This window comes from Sus scrofa, chromosome 3 (assembly GCF_000003025.6).
Source record: "Sus scrofa isolate TJ Tabasco breed Duroc chromosome 3, Sscrofa11.1, whole genome shotgun sequence".
In the NCBI taxonomy this organism is placed as follows: domain Eukaryota; kingdom Metazoa; phylum Chordata; class Mammalia; order Artiodactyla; family Suidae; genus Sus; species Sus scrofa.
This window is the reverse complement of record NC_010445.4, coordinates 23,891,325-23,912,300: the sequence shown is the minus strand read 5'-3', so window position 1 is coordinate 23,912,300 and position 20,976 is coordinate 23,891,325. Positions and strand designations below refer to the sequence as shown.

The following is a 20,976-nucleotide window of genomic DNA, read 5'->3' as shown; positions in this document are numbered from 1 at the left end:
TGCTGCCCATCTGGGTCTTTTTAGGGCCACATTAGGATCATTATCATTAGGCAGGTGGGGGAAGACCAGCTTCCAGAACACTCTTCTCTGGCTGACTCTGAACCACCCTCTGGCCTTTGCTAAGGCGAACCTCCCCACTGCAAAATCCTTCTTCCCCCCTGGTTGTATCTCCGCAAAGCCGTCTGCTCTTCCAGGCTGGACTCCAGTGGCACCTCCTCCAGGAGCCTTCCCTCATCACCAGGGGAGACTTGACTCTCACTGCTTCCAGAACACAGATTATTTACCACCTGGTAATTTTTTTACCATGTGGTATTTTCTTTTCTTTTCTTTTTGCCTTTTTTTTTAACCCCCCCTAGGGCCACACCATGGCATATGGAGGTTCCCAGACTAGGGGTCTAATTGGAGCTGTAGCCACCGGCCTTCGCCAGGGCCACAGCAACGTGGGATCCGAGCCATGTCTGCAACCTACACCTCAGCTCATGGCAATGCCAGATCCTTAACCCACTGAGCAAGGCCAGGGATCGAACTGGCCACCTTGTGGTTCCTAGTCAGATTCATTAGCCACGGAGCCACGACGGGAACTCCATACCATGCAGTATTTTTTTAATCAGGTCAAGGCTGCAGTGTGGCATGGAGCAGGGTCATTCAACCATAGCACCACTTTGTCGTGGGGACTGCCCTGTGCATTGCAGGATGTTTAACATGCGTGCGTGTGTGCTCGCACACAGGTATGCACAGGGCCTCCTGGCTCTGTCCTGAGAGGACTTTGGACAAGGGTGTGTTTAGCTGGGAGACAGGGTGTGTTTATTAAACTCACCCCCTGAAACACCCCATAGACACAGAGGGAAAGCATAGTGAAGTTGCTTCCAGGTCTGAAGTCAGCCTCTTCTGGTGCCTTGTGTGGGGAGCCGGCAAAGGAGCAGCTCAGGGCCCAGCCTCCCCGACCCAGGTCCGGTTGATGACCGAGGGGACTATTCTTTGAACCACTGCAGTGCACGGTGCTAGCCTCTGTGTCCGGTGGCTGCCACATTCCCTCAGTGCCCACGAGCTGGCAGAATACGCATGACTAGAAATGGGACCATGCTTGTCCAAGAAAACTTGACGCCCCATGGGTTGCACCCCCTAACGTGCCAGGCCGGCTTTCGTGGGGGGTGGGGTGCATCCATCCCCAGCCCCTCGCTTCTCTGGCCTGCAAATGCCTGGTCCTCCCTTCCCTGCAGGTCTGCGTGGAGAAGTGGAACCTCTTCAACGCCTCCCGCCTCCACCTGCCCAGGCCTTCGGCTGTGGCCCTCGAAGTGCAGAGGCTCAACGCTCTGGACTTTGAGAAGAAAATCGGGAAGTCCATTTTGGGAAAGGTATGGGGATGCCCTCTCTGCCCTCACCCCGCGCCTCCTCCACGAATCGCTCCCCCCCCCCGCCCCTGCCTCGTCCCCCACAGGCTGGCCTGGGAGTGGGGAGCAGGGAGGGGTGCCCCTGTGGCATCCAGGCAGCCAGGCCCACCCGCCGCCTGTGTGGCAGGTCCACCTGGCCATGGTGCGCTACCACGAGGGCGGGCGCTTCTGCGAGAAGGACAAGGAGTGGGACCGGGAGTCGGCCGTCTTCCACCTGGAGCATGCGGCCAACCTGGGCGAGCTGGAGGCCATCGTGGGCCTGGGACTCATGTACTCACAGCTGCCTCACCACATCCTGGCCGACGTCTCTCTGGAGGTGAGAGGGGCAGGGACTCAGTCCACCCTTCCCTCTCCCTTCCCTGGGTTTATGCCCCAGAAATTTCCCAAGCATCACTTTGGGGCCAGACAGTTCCAAGTGAGTTGAAACGGGTAGAATTGGTCTCTGGTGGGAGTTCCCACTGTGGCTCAGCGGTAAGGAACCCGACTAGTATCCATGAGGATGTGGGTTCCATCCCTGGCCCCACTCAGTGGGTTAAGGGTCCGGCATGGCCATGAGCTGTGGTGTAGGTTGTAGATGTGGCCTGGATGCCACGTTGCTGTGGCTGCAGTGTGGGCCAGCAGCTGAAGCTCCGATTGTACCCCTAGCCTGGGAAACTTCCATATGCCACGAGTATGGCCCTAAAAAAAAAGAATAGCTCTCTGTCCTTGGGGAGTGAGTAGAAGGGGACAGTCACATTTCCAGCAGCTGTGACATGGTGTGACGGGAGAAGCAGGAGGCCTTAACACACGAGGACGGGCCTTTGCTGGGGTTTCCTGATTGTCAGTTCCAGCTCTATCCCTAGTGGCTAAAACAGACCTGGCACACGGTAGATGTTCAGCGTTCACTTGCAGAAAGAATGAATAAAGTGGTTTCTAAGGTAAACCTGAAGGCGGAGCGGAGGCAGCCGGGCAGAGGGAGCTCTCAGGCCCAGATCCAGAGGAGACAGACAGGATGGGGCTCAGGGAACAGGGTGCGATCAGCGTAGCTGGATCGAGGGCATGAGGAGATGGTACAGAAGGAGGCTGCAGGGTGGCCTGGGCAGGACGTGGGTGTGATGGGAACCCGTGAAGGCGTCTGCTCCCTTTACTTCCCTGGTCTGTGGGCACAGAGAGCAGGACCTGACAAGGCCTAGGGAGTGCCATCCTTTCCTTGGAGGAGGCTCTGTCCCATCCCCCCCATCCCATGGACCAGTCTGGTGGCTCCATGAGCCTGGGCTTGACGTGGGCACAGGCACCAGGCCTCCATGTGGGCCTGGCCATGGCCCAGCAGGTCAGGGGTCTCAGGCTGGAAGAGGGAGTGGGAAGGCACCCGAAAGTCCTTTAAATAAAATAGGGGAGTTCCCATCGTGGCACAGGGAACCCAGTCCAACTAGGAACCATGAGGTTGTGGGTTCGATCCCTGGCCTTACGCAGTGGGTTAAGGACCTGGCATTGCCGTGAGCTGTGGTGTAGGTTGCAGACGTGGCTCGGATCCCGAGTTGCTGTGGCTGTGGCGTAGGACAGCAGCTACAGCTCTAATTGGACCTCTAGCCTGGGTGCAGCCCTAAAAAAAAAGACAAAAAGACAAAAAATAAATAAATAAATAAAATAGGAATTCCCATTGTGGCTCAGCAGTAACAAACCTGATTAGTATCCATGAGAGCTCAGGTTTGATCCCTGGCCTCACTCAGTGGGTTAAGGATCTGGCGTGGCTGTGACTGTGGTGTAGGTTGGCAGCTGCAGCTCCGATTTGACCCCTAGCCTGGGACCTTCCATATGCTGCAGATGTAGCCCTAAAAAGCAAAAAAAATGAAAAAATAAAAAATAAAATAGGCAATATTCACGTGTAAAAATTCATTAATATACAAAGGTTTACAGGGGTTCCTGTTGTGGCTCAGTGGTAATGAACCCAATTAGTGTCCATGAGGACGCAGTTTTGATCCCTGGCCCCACTCAGCAGTTAAGGCTCTGGTGTTGCCATGAGCTGTGGCATAGGCCAGCAGCTCCAGTTCGACCCCTAGCCTGGGAACCTCCATATGCTGCAGGTGCAGCCCCTAAATAAATAAATAAACAAATAATAAAGTTTACAGTGAAAAAAAAAAATCCCCCTTCTCATTCTCCCCATAACTATTCTTAGTTTCTCACATGTGATTCCAAGAAGGCATTCATTCCCTAGGGCTGCCATAGCTAATAACCGCACACTGGGTGGTTTAAAACAACAAATCCATTCTCTTGCAGTTCTGGAGGTCAGAAGTCCAAAGTCAAGGTGTTGGCAGGGCCGGGCCATGGTTTTCTAGCTTCTCGTGGTCATGAGCAGTCTCAGGTGCTCCTTTGTTCATAGGTACATCACTCCAACCTCTGTTTCCATCTTTTTTTTTTTTTTTTTTGCTTTTTGGGGCTGCACCCAGGCTAGGGGTCGAATCGAAACTACAGCTGCTGGCCTACACCACAGCCACAGCCACACCAGATCCAAGCCACGTCTGTGACCTACACCATAGGTCTTGGCAATGCTGGATCCTTAACCCACTGAGCGAGGCCAGGGATCAAACCCGAAACCTCATGGTTCCTAGTCGGATTCATTTCCGTTGTGCTACGACGGGAACTCCAAACCTCTGTTTCTGTTTCCACATGGCTTATCTCTGTGTTTCTGTGTCTCTGTGTATTTTTTATCTTTAATTTTTTTTGGCTGCACCCACAGTATATGGAAGTTCCCCGGCTTGGGATTGAGCCTGTGCCACGGCAGCGACCCAAGCCACAGCAGTGACAATGCTGGATCCTTAACTGCTAGGTCACCAGGGAACTCCTTGTATCTCTCTCTCTCTCTTTTTTTTTAAAGTTCTTATTTATTAATAATGGTTGGAGTTCCTGCTGTGGTGCAACAGGATCGGTGGCATCTCTGGAGCTCTGGCACACAGGTTTGATCCCTTGGCCCAGCACATTAGGTTAATGATCTGCTGTTACCGAAGCTGTGGTGTAAGTCACAACTGCAGCTTGGGTCTGATCTCTGGCTCGGGAATGCCATATGCCACAGGGTGGCCAAAAAAGAAAAAAAGAATTGTTAAGGTGTCTCTTTTCTTATAAAGATACCAGTCTGGGAGCATCCATTGTGGTGCAGTGGAAACAAATCCAACTAAGAAACATGAGGTTGCAGGTTCAATCCCTCATGTCACTTAGTGTGTTAAGGATACAGCATTGCCATAAGCTGTGGCGTAGGTCACAGACGAGGCTTGAATCCTGTATGGCTGTGGCTGTGGCGTAGGCCGTCCACTACAGCTCTGATTAGACACCTAGCCTGGGAACCTCCAGACCAAAAAAAAAAAAAAAAAAAGACACCAGGTATAAATAAATAGGAATTTATTTATTTATTTATTGTCTTTTTGCCTTTTCTAGGGCCGCTCCCACCGCATATGGAGGTTCCCAGGCTAGGGGTTGAATCGGAGCTGTAGCCACTGGTCTACGCCACAGCCACAGCAACGCCAGATCCAAGCCTCGTCTTCGACCTACACCACAGCTCATGACAACGACGGGTCCTTAACCCTCTGAGCAAGGCCAGGCTTAGAACCCGCAACCTCATGATTCCTAGGCAGATTCATTAACCACTGCACCACAATGGGAACTCCCAGTCCTACGGAATTTAGGGCCTACTCTACTCCGGTATGACCTTATCTTTTTTTTTTTTTTGTCTTTTTGCCATTTCTTGGGCCGCTCCTGCGGCATGTGGAGGTTCCTTATCTTAAATAATTACTTCTGTTTGTAAGGACTCTGTTTCCAGATCAGGTCACATTTTGAAGTTCTGAGATACGCTATTGGGGAGGGGGGGCACTTTTCAACCCAGTGCAGAGGTTTTTTTTTTTTTTTTTTGTCTTTTGTTGTTGTTGTTGTTGTTGTTGCTATTTCTTGGGCCGCTCCTGCGGCATATGGAGGTTCCCAGGCTAGGGGTTGAATCGGAGCTGTAGCCACCGGCCTACGCCAGAGCCACAGCAACGCAGGATCCGAGCCGTGTCTGCAACCTACACCACAGCTCACGGCAACGCCGGATCGTCAACCCACTGAGCAAGGGCAGGGACCGAACCCGCAACCTCATGGTTCCTAGTCGGATTCGTTAACCACTGCGCCACGACGGGAACTCCCAGTGCAGAGTTTTTATGACAGTGCAAAATATATTTTCTTATTTTCACCCTCTTCCCCCCCTCCAAAGTTAGCATGCCACACGCACCCACTGGGACCCTGCTTTTTCCCTCTGTTCTGTAGAAACCGTGTCTTCATTCTTGTCCACAGCTGAGTAACATTCCACTGTATACAGAGGACATAGTTTGTCCATCCTGTGCCCTGTGGATGGAGACTTGGGTTGGTTCCCTTCTTATGATATCTCAAAAATTGCTGCAGTGATTAGACTTATGCATGTTAAGATGAACTATTTTTATAGGTCATGAAGGTAGACTCTCGGCAGTTTCATATGGTTGGGTCTGATACATCCTTTGCCATGTGGTCAGGGACAACTTACAGCCTTTTTTTTTGGCTACATCCACCCTCTGGCATTGGAAATTCCTGGACCAGGGATCGAACCTCTGCCACAACTGTAGTGACATCAGATCCTTAACCTGCTGTGCCACAGGGGGATCTCCTGTGTTTTAGGTGGTAAGGGGCAGGCTTGGTTGGAGGAGGAGATTTTGACAGGTGGATGATTTGTGCCTCTTTCTTCCATCGCTCCTTGAGGTCTGGACGGAATAAATGTCATTTCGCCTGGGGTGTGCTGGCAAATGCTTAGCAACTGGCTCTTGTGGGTGGGGAGGGAATGTATGCTCCTATGTAAGTTGATTATACATTTACTGATGCAGTGAATGTGGAGCATACGGTTGAGAAACAACAACAAAAAATACCCTGTTGTGAATTCTCTGTAGTCAGCTGATCCTCATAGAATTCTTTTGCTAACTCTTGTGGAACTCCTTATCTTTAGCCCTCTTCTCCTTGCAATTGATGGAGGCGTGAAGGTCTAAATATAGATACTGATTGATCCTTTCACTTACTTTAGTGAATAAAATGAAAGTGAAATAAGCAAGTCCTTTGTCTGAGCTGCAGCCTCATTTATTTGCTGCTGAGGTGAGCTGCTTCTTTGCTGAATCAGATGATAGTTTTATTTATTTATTTTTGGCTGTGCCCACAGCATGCGGAAGTTCCAGAGCCAGGGATTGAACCTGCGCCATAGCTGCGACCTGAGACACAGTATGGACAATGCTAGATCCTTAACCTACTGAGCCACCAAGGAACTCCAGACGATAGTTTTGTTTGTTTGTCTTCTGTCTTTTTAGGGCCACACCTGCAGCATATGGAGGTTCCCAGGCCAGTGGCCCAATTGGAGCTGTAGCCGCTGGCGGCCTGCGCCACAGTCACAGCAGCTCTGGATCTGAGCCGCGTCTGTGACCTGCACCACAGCTTATGGCAATGCTGGATCCCACGGAGGGGGGGCCAGGGATTGAACCTGTGTCCTCATGGATGCTAGTTGGGTTCACTAACTGCTGAGCCACCACGGGAACTCCTGTTTGTTTTCTGTTTTTTGGTCTTTTTAGGGCTGCACTGTAAAAGGGGTCAAATTGGAGCTGTAGCTGCCACAGCCACAGTAATTCCAGATCCAAGCTGTATGTTTGACCTACACCCAATGCCAGATCCTTAACCTACTGAGTGGAGCCAGGGATCCATCCTCATGGATATTAGTCGGGTTCTTAACCACTGAGTCACACAACAGGAACTCCCAGATGATAGTTTTAAATACCAAAAAATGTTTCTCCAGTTTCTTGTGCTAGTCACAGTGTAATAGCTACAGACATGGCACATGAAATTAATCTGCATTATTAATATTTTCATCTTCTCTGGTATAAATGCTCCAGGCTCTAATATGACATCACTGAGCATGACGTTGGGAGGAAACTCACAGCAGCACACTATTTTATAGCATTTCCAGGAGTTCCCATTCTGGCTTAGTGCTAATGAACCCGACTAATGTCCATGAGGATGCGGGTTCGATCCCTGGCCTCACTCAGTGGGTTAAGGATCACCCATTGCCTAGAGCTATGGTGTAGGTCACCGACATGGCTCGGATCCTGCATTGCTGTGGCTGTGGGGTTCCCTTAGCCTAGGAACTTCCATATGCTTCAGTGTGGCCCTAAAAAGCAAAACATGAAAATAAAAATTATAGCATTTCCATTGTGCAGATTCCATAGACCAGTGGTTCTCAGCGAGTCATTTTGTCCCCTCCTTTTCCAGGGGACACTTGGCAGTGTCTGGAGACCTTTTTGTTTGTCACAACTCTGGGAGTGTGACTAGCCTCTAGTGGATAGAGGCCAGGGATGCTGCCAGACATCCTACAAGGCACAGGGCAGTGCCCTCAACGCAGAATTGTCTGGTCTAAAATGTCAGTAGTGGAGTTCCCGTCATGGCGCAGTGGTTAACGAATCTGAAATGAATCTCACTAGGAACCATGAGGTTGCGGGTTCGATCCCTGGCCCTGCTCAGTGGGTTAAGGATCTGGTGTTACCGTGAGCTGTGGTGTAGGTCGCAGACTCGGCTCAGATCCCAAGTTGCTGTGGCTCTGGCTATAGCTCCAATTGGACCCCTAGCCTGGGAACCTCCGTATGCCTAGAAAAAGGCAAAAAAAAACATAAAATGTCAGTAGTGCCAAGGTTGAGAAGCCCTGCAGTGGATATAAATAGCCTCAAGAGCATGGATAGCAGTAAAACATAGTAAAATAATTGGGAGGTAGTGAGCTTTGGGTATTTGTTCAGCCTTTCATTTAATTGTGAGTTTACATAATTTAATTTTTTTTTGTCTTTTTAGGGCCGCACCTGCAGCATATGGAGGTTCCCAGACTAGGGGTTGAATTGGAGCTGTAGCTGCCGGCCTACACCACAGCCACAGCAACACAGGATCCGAGCTGCGTCTGTGATCTACACCACAGCTCACGGCAGTGTTGGATCCCTAACCCACTGAGTAAGGTCAAGGATTGAACCTGAGTCCTCATGGATACTAGTCAGATTCATTTTCGCTGAGCCAGGACGGGACACTCCAATAATTTAATTTTTAATAATGGCTGTGATTTACCACTGGCTTGCTTTTACATCGGTTCTCACAAGCCTGTGGAGCCACCTCTAGGGTACCCACCACATTCAGCTTGTTCCCTCAACATCTGCCACAGAGCCTGGCTCAGAGCAGACACTCAGAAGGGACTGAGGCCTGATAAAGGAGGGCCAGGGTCCAGGATGAGTGCTGAGGGGCCAGGACCAGGGCAGACCCCTTCTCTCTGAGACTCCCTGGCAACTCTCCTTATGAGCTCAGGCTGTTTACACCAGCCACACCCGAGGACCTGTCTAAAGGGAGGTAGAAGCTATTTCTGCTTTCTCATCTGCAGGTGTCCCAAAGACCTTTCCCTCCAGGACAGACTCTGGCAGCAAGGAAAACCATGGCCAAGTGCCCTGAAAAGCTGCTGGCCCCTCTCCTATGTTCCCGAAAGTCCCCATTCTTTGCGCCTTTCCCTGTTGTCTTGCTAAAGACTTTCACTCATCCAGCACATGCTCTGGGGGCACCATCCTAGATTCTTATTCAAAACAGTAACCTTTTGGAGTTCCCGTGGTGGCTCAGTGCTTAACCAACCCAACTAGTATCCATGAGGACGTGGGTTCGATCCCTGGCCTCACTCAGTGGGTTAAAGATCTGGCATTGCCATGAGCTGTGGTGTAGGTCACAGATGCAGCTCGGATCTGGCGCTGCTGTGGCTGTGGCATAGGCCAGTGGCTACAGCTCCAATTAGACTCCTAGCCTGGGAACCTCCATACGCCATGGGTACAGCCCTAAAAAGACAAAAGACTGGAAAAAAAAAAAAGAAAAAAACCAGCAACCTTTTCAGGTGGGGAAGGATGGCATACAGATAACAAATGACAAATGGAAACATTTCCAAAAGAAGTAAAAATAGGAGTTTCCAAAAGAAGTAAAAATAGCAGTGGTTGACGAATCTGACTAAGAACCATGAGGCTGCGGGTTCGGTCCCTGCCCTTGATCAGTGGGTTAACGATCCGGCGTTGCTGTGAGCTGTGGTGTAGGTTGCAGACGCGGCTCGGATCCCACATTGCTGTGGCTCTGGTGTAGGCTGGTGGCTGCAGCTCGGATTCAACCCCTAGCCTGGGAACCTCCATATGCTGCAGGAGCGGCCCAAGAAATAGGAAAAAGGCAAAAAAAAAAAAAAAAAAGAAAAAAAGAAATAAAAATAACTAACCTTTATTGAGCACTTCCTGTGCCAAGCATTGTTCTTAAGTGCTGAGGGGTGGAGAATATGATGGGGAATGTGAGCCAGAGTGACTGGAAAGGCCTCTTGTTATTAGAACACTGAGTCCAGCTGCAAGGGAGGCTGGGAAATGTAGTTTTTAGCTGGTCAGCCATGTGCCAGGAAAAATATAATGGGGGAGAATGGACATGGGAAGCAGCTGATCATCCCTGCCACACTTCTGAAGCCTGAAGGTTGAGAATGGCCTCATCTGCTGATAGAAGGGCTTTGGATTTGTGTCTTGAGTGAGACAGAAGGGCCTGGAGCAGCTTTGAAAGGGTCATGTGACCTGACTCTTGGGCTCAAAAGGTATCTTTCTGGATGGATCTTGGGGAAACAGAATGGAAACATGTGGGAATGTACAGTGTTGCAGCCCTGAAACAGCCCCTAAAAAGGCTAAACAGAGAGTTTTATGTGACCCAGCAGTGCACTCCTAGGAATATATGCTCCCCCAGATAAAAAGGTATATCCACACAGAAACTTGTATGCACATGTTCATGGTGGCAGTGTTCTTTTAATAGCCAAAATGTGGAAACAACCCAAATGTCCATCCCCTGATGTCTGATGGACAGATAAACAAAATGTGGAGTTCCTGCTGTGGCACTGCAGGTTAAGGATCTGTGTTGTCTCTGCAGTGGTGCAGGTTCAATTCCCGGCACAGTGGGTTAAGGATCTAGCATTGCTGCAGGCTGTGGCGTAGGTCCTCAGCTGCAACTCAGATTCAATCCCCGGCCAGGAACTTCCATACGCTATGGGTGCAGCCAAAAGCAAGGGGTGGGGTATGATCAGACAATGGAACATTATTTGGCCATAAAAAGAATGGAACACTTGGAGTTCCCGTCGTGGCTCAGCGGTTAACGAATCCGACTAGGAACCATGAGGTTGCGGGTTCGATCCCTGGCCTTGCTCAGTGGGTTAACGATCCGGTGTTGCCGTGAGCTGTGGTGTAGGTCGCAGGCGTGGCTCAGATCCCGCATTGCTGTGGCTCTGGTGTAGGCCGGTGGCTATGACTCTGATGAGACCCCTAGCCTGGGAACCCCCATATGCCACGGGAGTGGCCCTAGAAAAGGCAAAAAGACCAAAAAAAAAACAAACAAACAACAGAACACTGGTAGAAACTGTGACATGAGTAAACCTTGAAAACCTTATGCCAAGTGAGAAAAGCCAGTCACAACAGGCCACGTGGTGTATGATTATATTTATATAAATTGTCCAGAGTAGGAAAATCTCTAGAAATAGAAATATCAGTGGTTGCCTAGGGCTGGTTAGGATGGACCAATTGGGAGATAATAGTTAAGGGGCATGGTGTTTTGATTGCTTTTTGGCTTGATGAAAATATTCTGAAATCACCTATGGTGATAGTTGTACAATCTGTGGATCTGTAAATATACTAAAAGCTTTTGAGTTGTACACTTTATTTCTTAATTTATTTTTATTTATTTATTTTTTTACTTTTCTTAGGGCTGCACTCACGGTATATGGAGGTTCCCAGGCTAGGGGTCAAATGGGAGCTGTAGCCGCCGGCCTACACCACAGTCACAGCAATGCTGGATCCTTAACCCACTGAGCAAGGCCAGGGATCGAACCAGAAACCTCATGGTTCCCAGGTGGATTCATTTCCACTGAGCCACGACGGGGACTCCTTTTTATTTATTTTTAAATTATTTTTTGGGGCGTCACCCACGGCACATGGAAGTCCCCGAGCCAGGGATTAAACCCACACCACAGCAGTGACCCAAGCCACTGCAGTGACAACACCAAATACTTCACTCCCTGCAGCACAAAATAACTCAGAGTTGTACACTTTATTATTATTATTTTTTTAGGGCCACACCCACAGCATGTGGAAGTTCCCAGGCTAGGGGTTGAATCGTAGCTGCAGCTGCTGGCCTACACCACAGCAACAGCAAGGCCAGATCCAAGCTGCATCTTCGAGTGAATTGTGTGGTATATGAATTTTATCTCAGTGAATCTGCTAAAAGATTTTAAAAGCATTGGAAGCAGGGAGCCCTGTTGGAGGTAAGAGATGATGTGGTCTCTGGAGGAATCAGAGCAGAGAGGGGAGAGCGAGCAGGAGTGAGCTGAGCTTCTGTTTCTTCCTGCCTGATGAGAGCCCAAGGAGCTCTTTGCAACGGGGTAAGCCCTGCTCTCTCAACCATGGGTGGTTCTATAGCAGCCCCAGTCCAGAGCTCTCGAAACGGTTCAAGAAACGGAGTTAACTGCTAGTATTCATAAGGACTCGGATTCGATCCCTGGCCTTGCACAGTGGGTTTAAGGATCCAGTGATGCCATGAGCTGTGCTGTAGGTCCCAGACTCCGCTTGGATCCCGCATTGCTGTGGCAGGGGTGTAGGCTGGCAGCTACAGCTCCGATGAGACCCCTAGCCTGAGAACTTCCATAGGCTGCAGGTGCAGCCCTAAAAAGACAAAAAAGAAACGGGGTTAAAGTGGAGGAGTAAGGTTCTGGCACCCCTCCCATTCGTAAGCCTCATTTCCTTTTCTCTCCCCATCTTTGGTTTATATTCACAGGAGACAGAAGAGAATAAAACCAAAGGATTTGATTACTTACTGAAGGCAGCGGAAGCTGGCGACAGACAGTCCATGATTCTGGTGGCCCGAGCTTTTGACACCGGCCAGAACCTCAGCCCAGACAGGTATGGGGGCCACGGCTCACATGGAGCTGGTGGGAACCTGGGCTGCAGGTGGGTCAGGACGGACCTGTGGCTCCTGCAAGTACTACCCCAGTGATCTTGGGCTGGTAGTTTTACCCGCTTGGCCTCAGTTTCTCCCCTGTGTAAAATGGGAATGATTGCAGAACCTGCATCCTAGAGTGGTTGTGTGAGGATTACAGGAGGGCTAACTGACGTGGTCCTCATTGCTCCTGGCACATCAAGTGTGAGATAAATGGCATCTTAGCTGTTTTATATGAAGATTTGGTTGAGAAAGAGTCTGAAGGGTTATGCAGTGTCACGTCCACAGAGGTTGTACCTAAGTGTTAAAATTAGGGGTGATTGGGAGTTCCTGTTGTGACTCAGTGGTTAACAGATCTGACGAGGAACCACGAGATTTCGGGTTCGATCCCTGGACTTTCTCAGTGGGTTAAGGATCCGGCGTTGCCGTGTGCTGTGGTGTAGGTCGCAGACGTGGCTCCGATCCCCCATTGCGGTGGCTCTGGTGTAGGCCGGTGGCTATAACTCTGATGAGACCCCTAGCCTGGGAACCCCCATATGCCACGGGAGCGGCCCTAGAAAATGCAAAAAGACAAGAAAAAAAAAAAAGAATTAGAGGTGATTTTAATGGCCTCTTCCTACTTTTTAAATTTTTACTATCTTTCACTTCTGAGAGGGAAGAGAGGGAATGAAGCAAGCTCCAGGGGAGTTCAGGCCTGGAGTGGGTTTCCCAGAGTGGGTTTGAGACTCCCGACGGCTACCACTGCAGGTGCCCACAGCTTTTCAGTTCTCCTGATGGCAACTTCATCTCACCCCTTGGACTCGGCCAGTGGGAAGTCCCAGAGGTTCAGGAGCAGAGGATGGTTGGGGGAATTGAGCCATTAGCGGGACCCATCGATCACCTCCTGTGGTTCCCAGTGGATCTGGGCTCCCCCTGTGTTGTCCTCAAGCGCCTGTGACTTTCTGGAAGGGAGCATGGTAGGGCCATTTGTTGTCTAAACCCCCAGGGTTAGGGCAGCCTGGTGATTCCGTCTGTGGGTCAGGGTTGCATCTCCCTCTCACTGGGTTGAAAAGGAAAATCAGAACCGTGACCCTGTCGTATCAAGCTCCCAAGGTGTGAATACGGACATCCTGCCTGTGTTACATACCATGCAGACATTTGTCAGATACCTACTATGTAACAATAACACTCCCGTGTGTGTGTGTGTGTGTGTGTGTGTGTGTGTGTGTGTGTTTTAGGGCTGCACTCATAGCATATGGAAGTTCCCAGTCTAGGGGTCCAATCGGAGCTGTAGCCGCCGGCCTACACCACAGCCCCAACAACACGGGATCTGAGGCAAGTCTGCAATCTATATACCACAGCTCACGGCAACACTGGATCACTGACCTACCGAGCAAGGCCAGGGATCAAACCCGAATCCTCATGGATACTAGGACTCATTCCCACTGTGCCACAACGGGAACTCTCTCTCTCTCTCTCTCTCTCTCTTTTTTTTTTTTTTGTTGTTGTTTTTAGGGCAGCATGTGGCACATAGAAGTTCCCAGGCTAGGAGCTACAGTTACCAGCCTCCGCCGCAGTCACAGCAACGTGGGATCTGAGCCGCATCTGCAGCCTATACCACAGCTCACGGCAATGCTGGATCCTTCACCCTTGGAGCGAGGCCAGGGATTGAACTCGAATCCTCATGGATCCTAGTTGGGTTCATTAACCTCTGAGCCACAAAGAGAACTCCCTCCTATATTTGGATGTATGTGGATGACACCTTCATACCTGTGGTTTTATTTCACTGAGGACTAGAACGGAGGCGCGTGCATCTCTTTAGTCCCAGTGCTTATTAGCACAGGACCTGGCTCAATAGTTGTTCGAATGAATGAATCCGCACCTCTCTTTAACACAGACAGGTCAGGTATTCAGGGACTCGTTTTATGGACGTGTTTGCTCTTGTACTGAAAACTGAGCGAGTTTGTCTCTAGTCAGGTAACCAGTAAGTGGCAGAGCCAAAACTTAGGTCTGCTCACCTCTCCTCTCCTTGGACTACACACTAACCTGCATCTTACGGGACTCAGAACTATACTGGCACGAGGGGAGGGTGAACAAAACAAACATTATGTCCGACTAAGTGCCAGCATGAATGGTGCCCGTTGAGTGCAGTGGGGAAGCACCATACTTGTAGGGGGAGCTGGAGCTGGGCATTGAATATGTGTATCTGAGGCCCTTAAAAAAAAATCTTTGCTATTGAGTTCCCCTGTGGCTCAATGGGTTAAGAGTCAGACATAGTGTCCGTGAGGATGTGGGTTTGATCCCTGCCCTCATTCAGTGGGTTAAGGATCTAGCATTGCCACAAGCTGCAGCAGAGGTCCCCGATGCGGCTCGCATCTGGCGTTGCTGTGGCTGTGGCGTAGGCTGGCAGCTGCAGTTCCGATTCGACCCCTAGCCGGCGAACTCCCACATGCCATAGGTTCGGCCTTAGAGAAAAAAAATCTCTGCTATATGTGTGTTCTCTTCATGTGCTTCGCTAACCTTTTGTTTTCATTTGAGATGTGAGGTTTTCATTGCTGACTTGTAAGAATTTTTAATGTGTTAAGGCTATTAACTCTTTGGCTTCTGAGTTGGCTTTAAATTTTTAAATTTTTTTTTCAGAAATGACTACCATAGGTGTGGGGGGCAGGGAATAGCCCACACATCATATGATGACCATTGTTTATTGGGTTTGGAGACATGCTGGTTTCTAATATTTATGTGTCAACATTTTCCTTTATAGTTTCTTCTATAGTCATTTTATTTCTTTCCTCCTTTCTTTCTTCCTTCCGTTCTTTCTTTCTTTCTTCCACCCCACGGCATATGAAGTTCCTAGACTAGGGATCAGATCCAAGCCAAAGCTTCAACCTAAGCCACAGCTGCTACAACGCCGGGTCCTTAACCCACTGTGCCGGGCTGGGGATCGAACCTGCATCCCAGTGCTCGCAAAACGCTGCCGATCTCATAGTGCCACATCAGAAACTTCTGTAGTCATTTTCTTATTCATCTTCCTCATTTCAAGCTGCTCCAGCTTTTTTAATTGAGGGTCAGCTATGGGTAAGACTCAGATTTGCATGTAAGGAGTTTTGACCCTCTCAGAAGTTACCATCTAATGGAGAAGGAAAAGTCATTGTAAATTCCCAGGTGAGAAGGACCCACTCACCCCTGGGTGTGGAGTTGGGTGGGGGTTGGGGGAGAGAGTGGGCTCTTTCCCTTCTTTTCCATTTCATATTTTGGGGGCAGTTCTGTCTGGCTCTTCAAGACCGAGGAGGGTCACAGCTGAAAGGGGTGAGATCACCTCGTTTAATGGATTCCAGCCCATTGGTAAAACCCTAGTTGGTTGATGTGTCATGAGTAATTTTCAAACGACTTTCCCTTTTTTTTTTTTTTTTGCTATTTCTTGGGCCGCTCCCGTGGCATATGGAGGTTCCCAGGCTAGGGGTCAAATGGGCCTATGCCAGAGCCACAGCAACACCAGATCCAAGCCGAGTCTGCAACCTACACCACAGCTCATGGCAACACCGGATCCTTAACCCACTAAGCAAGGGCAGGGACCGAACCCATAACCTCATGGTTCCTAGTTGGATTCGTTAACCACTGCGCCACGACAGGAACTCCACGACTTTCCTTTTTTATAAAATAAAATGGAGTCAATAATATCTTCTGGGAGTTCCTGTTGTGGCTCAGAAGAAATGAACCTGACTAGCATCCATGAGGACACAGGTTTGATCCCTGGCCTCACTCAGTGGGTTAAGGATCTGGCATTGCCATCAGCCGTGGTGTAGGTTGCATAGGTCAGCGGCTACAGCTCCAATTAGACCCCTAGCCTGGGAACCTCCATATGCTGCAGGTGCAGCCCTAAAAAGACAGTAATAATAATAATAATAATATCTTCTGACACCATCCCAGCCAGCCAGCCACTTGTTTACATTTATTCATTCAGCAGACACTTGGGGGGAGTTCCCATTGTGTTGCAGCAGCAACAAACCTAGCTAGTAACCAGGAGGATGCAGATTCGATCCCTGGCCTCACTCAGTGGGTTAAGGATCTGGCGTTGCTGTGGCTATGGTGTAGACTGTCAGCTGCAGCTCCAATTCGACCCCTAGCCTGGGAACTTACATATGCTACAGGTGTGACCCTAAAAAAAAAAAAAAACATGTTGGGGGAGCTCCCAGGTGGCCTAGTGGTTAGGATTCGGCACTGCACCACTGAGGCCCAGGGTCAGTCCCTGGTCTGGGAACTGAGATCTCACCTCAAGCCACTGCACCTCATGGGAAAAACAAAACAACACACACACACACCCACACCCACCCACCCACCCACATACACACACATAGATATTTGGAGTAAGGCTTGCTCTTTGCCAGGCCCTGGGGTTATGGAAGGCAAGTTCATGTGCCCGACCCATAGTGAGCCCAGACAAACAGAAATATTGAAGTTTGGAGCAGAGAAAGGTTTATTGCAGGGCCATGCAAGGAGATGGATGGGCTTGAGCCCCCCAAACCCAAACTCCCCAAAGGGTTTCAGCAAAGCATTTTTTTTTTTTTTTTTTTTGTCTTTTGTCTTTTTGTCTTTTGTTGTTGTTGTTGTTGCTATTTCTTGGGCCGCTCCCGCGGCATATGGAGGTTCCCAGGCTAGGGGTTGAATCGGAGCTGTAGCCACCGGCCTACGCCAGAGCCACAGCAACGCAGGATCCGAGCCGTGTCTGCAACCTACACCACAGCTCACGGCAACGCCAGATCGTTAACCCACTGAGCAAGGGCAGGGACCGAACCCGCAACCCCATGGTTCCTGGTCGGATTCGTTAACCACTGCGCCATGACGGGAACTCCCAGCAAAGCATTTTTAAAGGCAAGATGAGCGTTCCTGCTGCAGTGCAGGGGGTTAGGAATCTGACTGCAGCGGCTTGGGTTGCTGCAGAGGTGCAGGTTCGACCTCTGGCCTGGGAACTTCCATATGCTGCAGATGCACTTAGAAAAAAAAGTATGGAAAAAAATAATAAAGGCGAGGTGAGGGAGAGGTGTGGTTGGTTGTTGCAGACTCCTTGGTTTTGGAAGCCTTTGTTCTTGCAACTCTTCATTAGATCAGGTCATGATGTTCCTGTAAACCTCTGGCAAGACGAATGTTATTCTCTGTTCTGTGACTTTTTCTCTATATGAAGAGAAAAATGTTATGCTCTTGAAAGTCAGAGCCTTGAGAATGGGTCATCTTATATATTTCAGGCTACAAGTAACATTCTTAACTTAAAGCTATAGAATACAGGAGTCCCCATAGTGGCGCAGCGGAAACGAATCTGACTAGGAACCATGAGGTTGCAGGTTCGATCCCTGGCCTCTCTCAGTGGGTTAAGGATCTGGCGTTGCCATGAGCTGTGGTGTAGGTCTCAGACGCGGCTCAGATCTGGCATTGCTGTGGCTCTGGTGTAGGCTGGCAGCTAATAGTTACAATTCAACCCCTAGCCTGGGAACCTCCATATGCTGCTGGTGCAGCCCTAAAAGGACAAAAGACAAAAACAAAAACAAAAAAAAAAGAAAAAAAACTATAGAATAAAAAAGTTAAAGTTAAAAAAAAAAACCAAACAGATGTAACATGAAGTCAGATTTGTGCTCTCATACTGGGAATGCAGCCGTGAATTAAACAGACAAGGTCCCTGCCTTCTTGGGGCTTACATTCTAGTCGGGGAAACCATAATTAACAAGTGAATAAGTAAACAGGAGAATTACAGATGGAGGTCATTGTGTGTGGGGATGGCGTTCTTGCAGAGGTAACCTATCAGCTGAGCGTGGTGGGATGTGGAGCCAGGTGTGGGAAGAGTTGAAAAGAACGTTCCAAGTAGAGATAGCAGCAGGTACAAAAGCCAAGGAGCAGACAGGAGCTGGCATGTTTGGGGAGGAGAGAGTGACCCAGCGAGTCTGGCATGGGAGAAGGTTAATAGGAGCCAAGACTAGGGGTGGAGCCAGGTCATTATCGCTGTTGCTCCTGGAACATGTCTTGAGGCCCACAGACCTTCTTATCTGCGTCTCTCTTTGCTCTTTCTTGGTAGGCTAAACCATTACTCACCCGGTCATATGCAATTAGTACACCCTAAGGAAAAGAGGCCTTGGCCAAGGGTCCCCCACCCACCTCCTCTTCTACACGAGTCAAGGGGCAAATTGGCTGGGAGGCCAGCCACTGCTAATACTAGCCCATTGGGTTTTTTTTTTGTGTGTGTGCCTTTTCTAGGGCCGCTCCCCTGGCATATAGAGGTTCCCAGGCTAGGGGTCAAATCGGAGCTGTAGCCGCCGGCCTACACCAGAGCCACAGCAACGCGGGATCCGAGCCACATCTGCAACCTACACCACAGTTCACGGCAACGCTGGATCCTTAACCCACTGAGCGAGGCCAGGGGTTGAACCCGCAACCTCATGGTTCCTAGTCAGATTCGTTAACCACTGAGTCACGACGGGAACTCCCATTGGGTTATTTCATGAAAACTAGAAATATGCCCCCATTCCTCAAGATGCTTTACTTTCATCTCTTGGAAACCCGTTGCAATATACCAGTTTTCTTAGGAAAAGCTACTTGACTCCTGTCTTAATAAAAATACAAACTCTGCAGTGTGAATGACATCCCTTAGATGTGGCGGCATTGGGTACTGTGGGTCATGGATCATAGGTGGTTGGCCCCACTGGGATCCCTGGCTTGTCCTTCCTGCTGATGGGCCTCCTCCCTTCTGCTCTGTTGCCATGGTAACCTCCCTCTTTTCCTCTGTATCTTCTGGCAAGGTCCCCAAACTGGCCAGAGGCTCTGCACTGGTACAACACTGCCCTGGAGACAACAGACTGTGATGAGGGCGGCGAGTATGATGGGATGCAAGATGAGCCCCGGTACACGCTACTGGCCAGGGAGGCGGAGATGCTGTTCACAGGCGGCTACGGGCTGGACAAGGACCCACAGAGATCAGGTAGGGCCTGGCAGACCTACCCCTGGGGAGGTGATAGGGCTGGACAATGAGGGACAGAATTCCTGCCTCACTGGGAATTACAGCAAAATGCATGGCTGAGTCTCTTCTCAATACTGGTTGGGAGAAAAATTCATACTATATTTTGTCAGACTGGATACACATGTGATGCTGGCTTAGAAGGGGGTATGGAGAGAGTTCCCTTCGTGGCTCAGTGGTTAACGAACCGGACTGTTATCCATGAGGATGTGGGTTCGATCCCTGGCCTCACTTAGTGGGCTGAGGATCTGACGGTGCAGTGAGCTGTGGTGGTCGCAGATGCAGCTCGGATCTGGCCATTACTGTTGCTATGGCATAGGCCAGCGGCTGCAGCTCCGATTCGATCCCTAGTCTGGGAACCTCCATATGCCACTAGTGCGGCCCTAAAAAGAAAAAAAAAAAAAGAAGAAGGGGGTATGGAGCTGGTGTGCAAATTAATATTTTTATTTCAATGGTCATATATTAGAAGTTTGGAGGCTTTTTTGCAATTTAAAAAATTGAGCTGAGGAGTTCCCTTGTGGCACAATGCATTATGGACCTAGCGTTGTCCCCACAGAGGCTCAAATCACTGCTGTGGCTCAGGTTTGATCCCTGGCCTGGGAACATCTACATGCTGAGGGTGCAGTTAAAAAAAAATTAAATTGAGCTGATACTTTAATAACACAAAAATCACCGTTTTATTTGATTGTCTTTTCAGGGCGGCACCCACAGCATATGGAGGTTCTCAGGCTAGGGGTCAAATCTGAGCTACAGCTGCCAGCCTATGCCAAAGCCACAACCATACTGGATCTGAACCGCATCCCTGACCTACACCACAGCTCACGGCAACGCCGGATCCTTAACCCACTGGGCGAAGCCAGGGATGAAACCCGAAACCACATGGTTCCTAGTCAGATTCGTTTCTGCTGCGCCAAGATGGGAACTCCAAATTAACCATTTTAAAGCGTATAACTCAATGGCTTTTAGTATATTCACAATAGTTTGTTTTGGTTTGGTTTGGTTTGGTTTTTGGTCGCCCTGTGGTGTATGGCGTTCCAAGGCCAGGGATCAAATCCCAGAGGCAGTTTCACCCTATGCCGCAGGTGCGGCCACGTGGGATCCTTTAACACAGTGTGTCAGGCTGGGATCGAACCCGACCTTGGAGAGACACCGCTGATCCCATTGTACCACGCCAGGAACTCCTATAATCCTTTATTCGAAATTTCTAAATCCGAAAGCTCTGAAAGCCACGTTTATGCTTGTTTTACACAAATTCATTTGGTGGCAAAACCTATGCAGACCTGACAGGAGGTGGTTTGCAATCCTGATTTCTTGTACTTTATCTCTTCTACTTTCATAAATACCCAGTTAATCCTGTAAAAGTCCTCGGCCTGATTCTCATTGGCTCAGTTGGAATCACCTGAACCAATCACTGTCCTTATTGAGATGGCTTTCTTTGATTGGCTGTGCCTGGGTCGGGACCAATCCCTGCTGCCTGGTGGGGAGGGAGAAAGTGCTTTGATTGGCCAGGTTTGATCACATGAACACCCAGAGCCCCACCCAGGTGATGTGGATGAGGAGTAATCTGACGATTCTTTTTCCATGGAGGCG

General features: G+C 49.6%; 1 protein-coding gene across 1 annotated transcript in view; it reads left to right on the top strand.

Moving 5' to 3' along the window:
* EEF2K (eukaryotic elongation factor 2 kinase) overlaps positions 1–20,976 on the top strand; it is a 93,112-nt gene that overhangs the window by 67,931 nt on the left and 4,205 nt on the right. Inside the window, 4 exon segments of the mRNA XM_003124551.6 lie at positions 1,221–1,355; positions 1,519–1,707; positions 12,249–12,373; positions 19,172–19,350. Of these exon segments, the coding sequence (XP_003124599.4) occupies positions 1,221–1,355; positions 1,519–1,707; positions 12,249–12,373; positions 19,172–19,350 (628 nt within the window).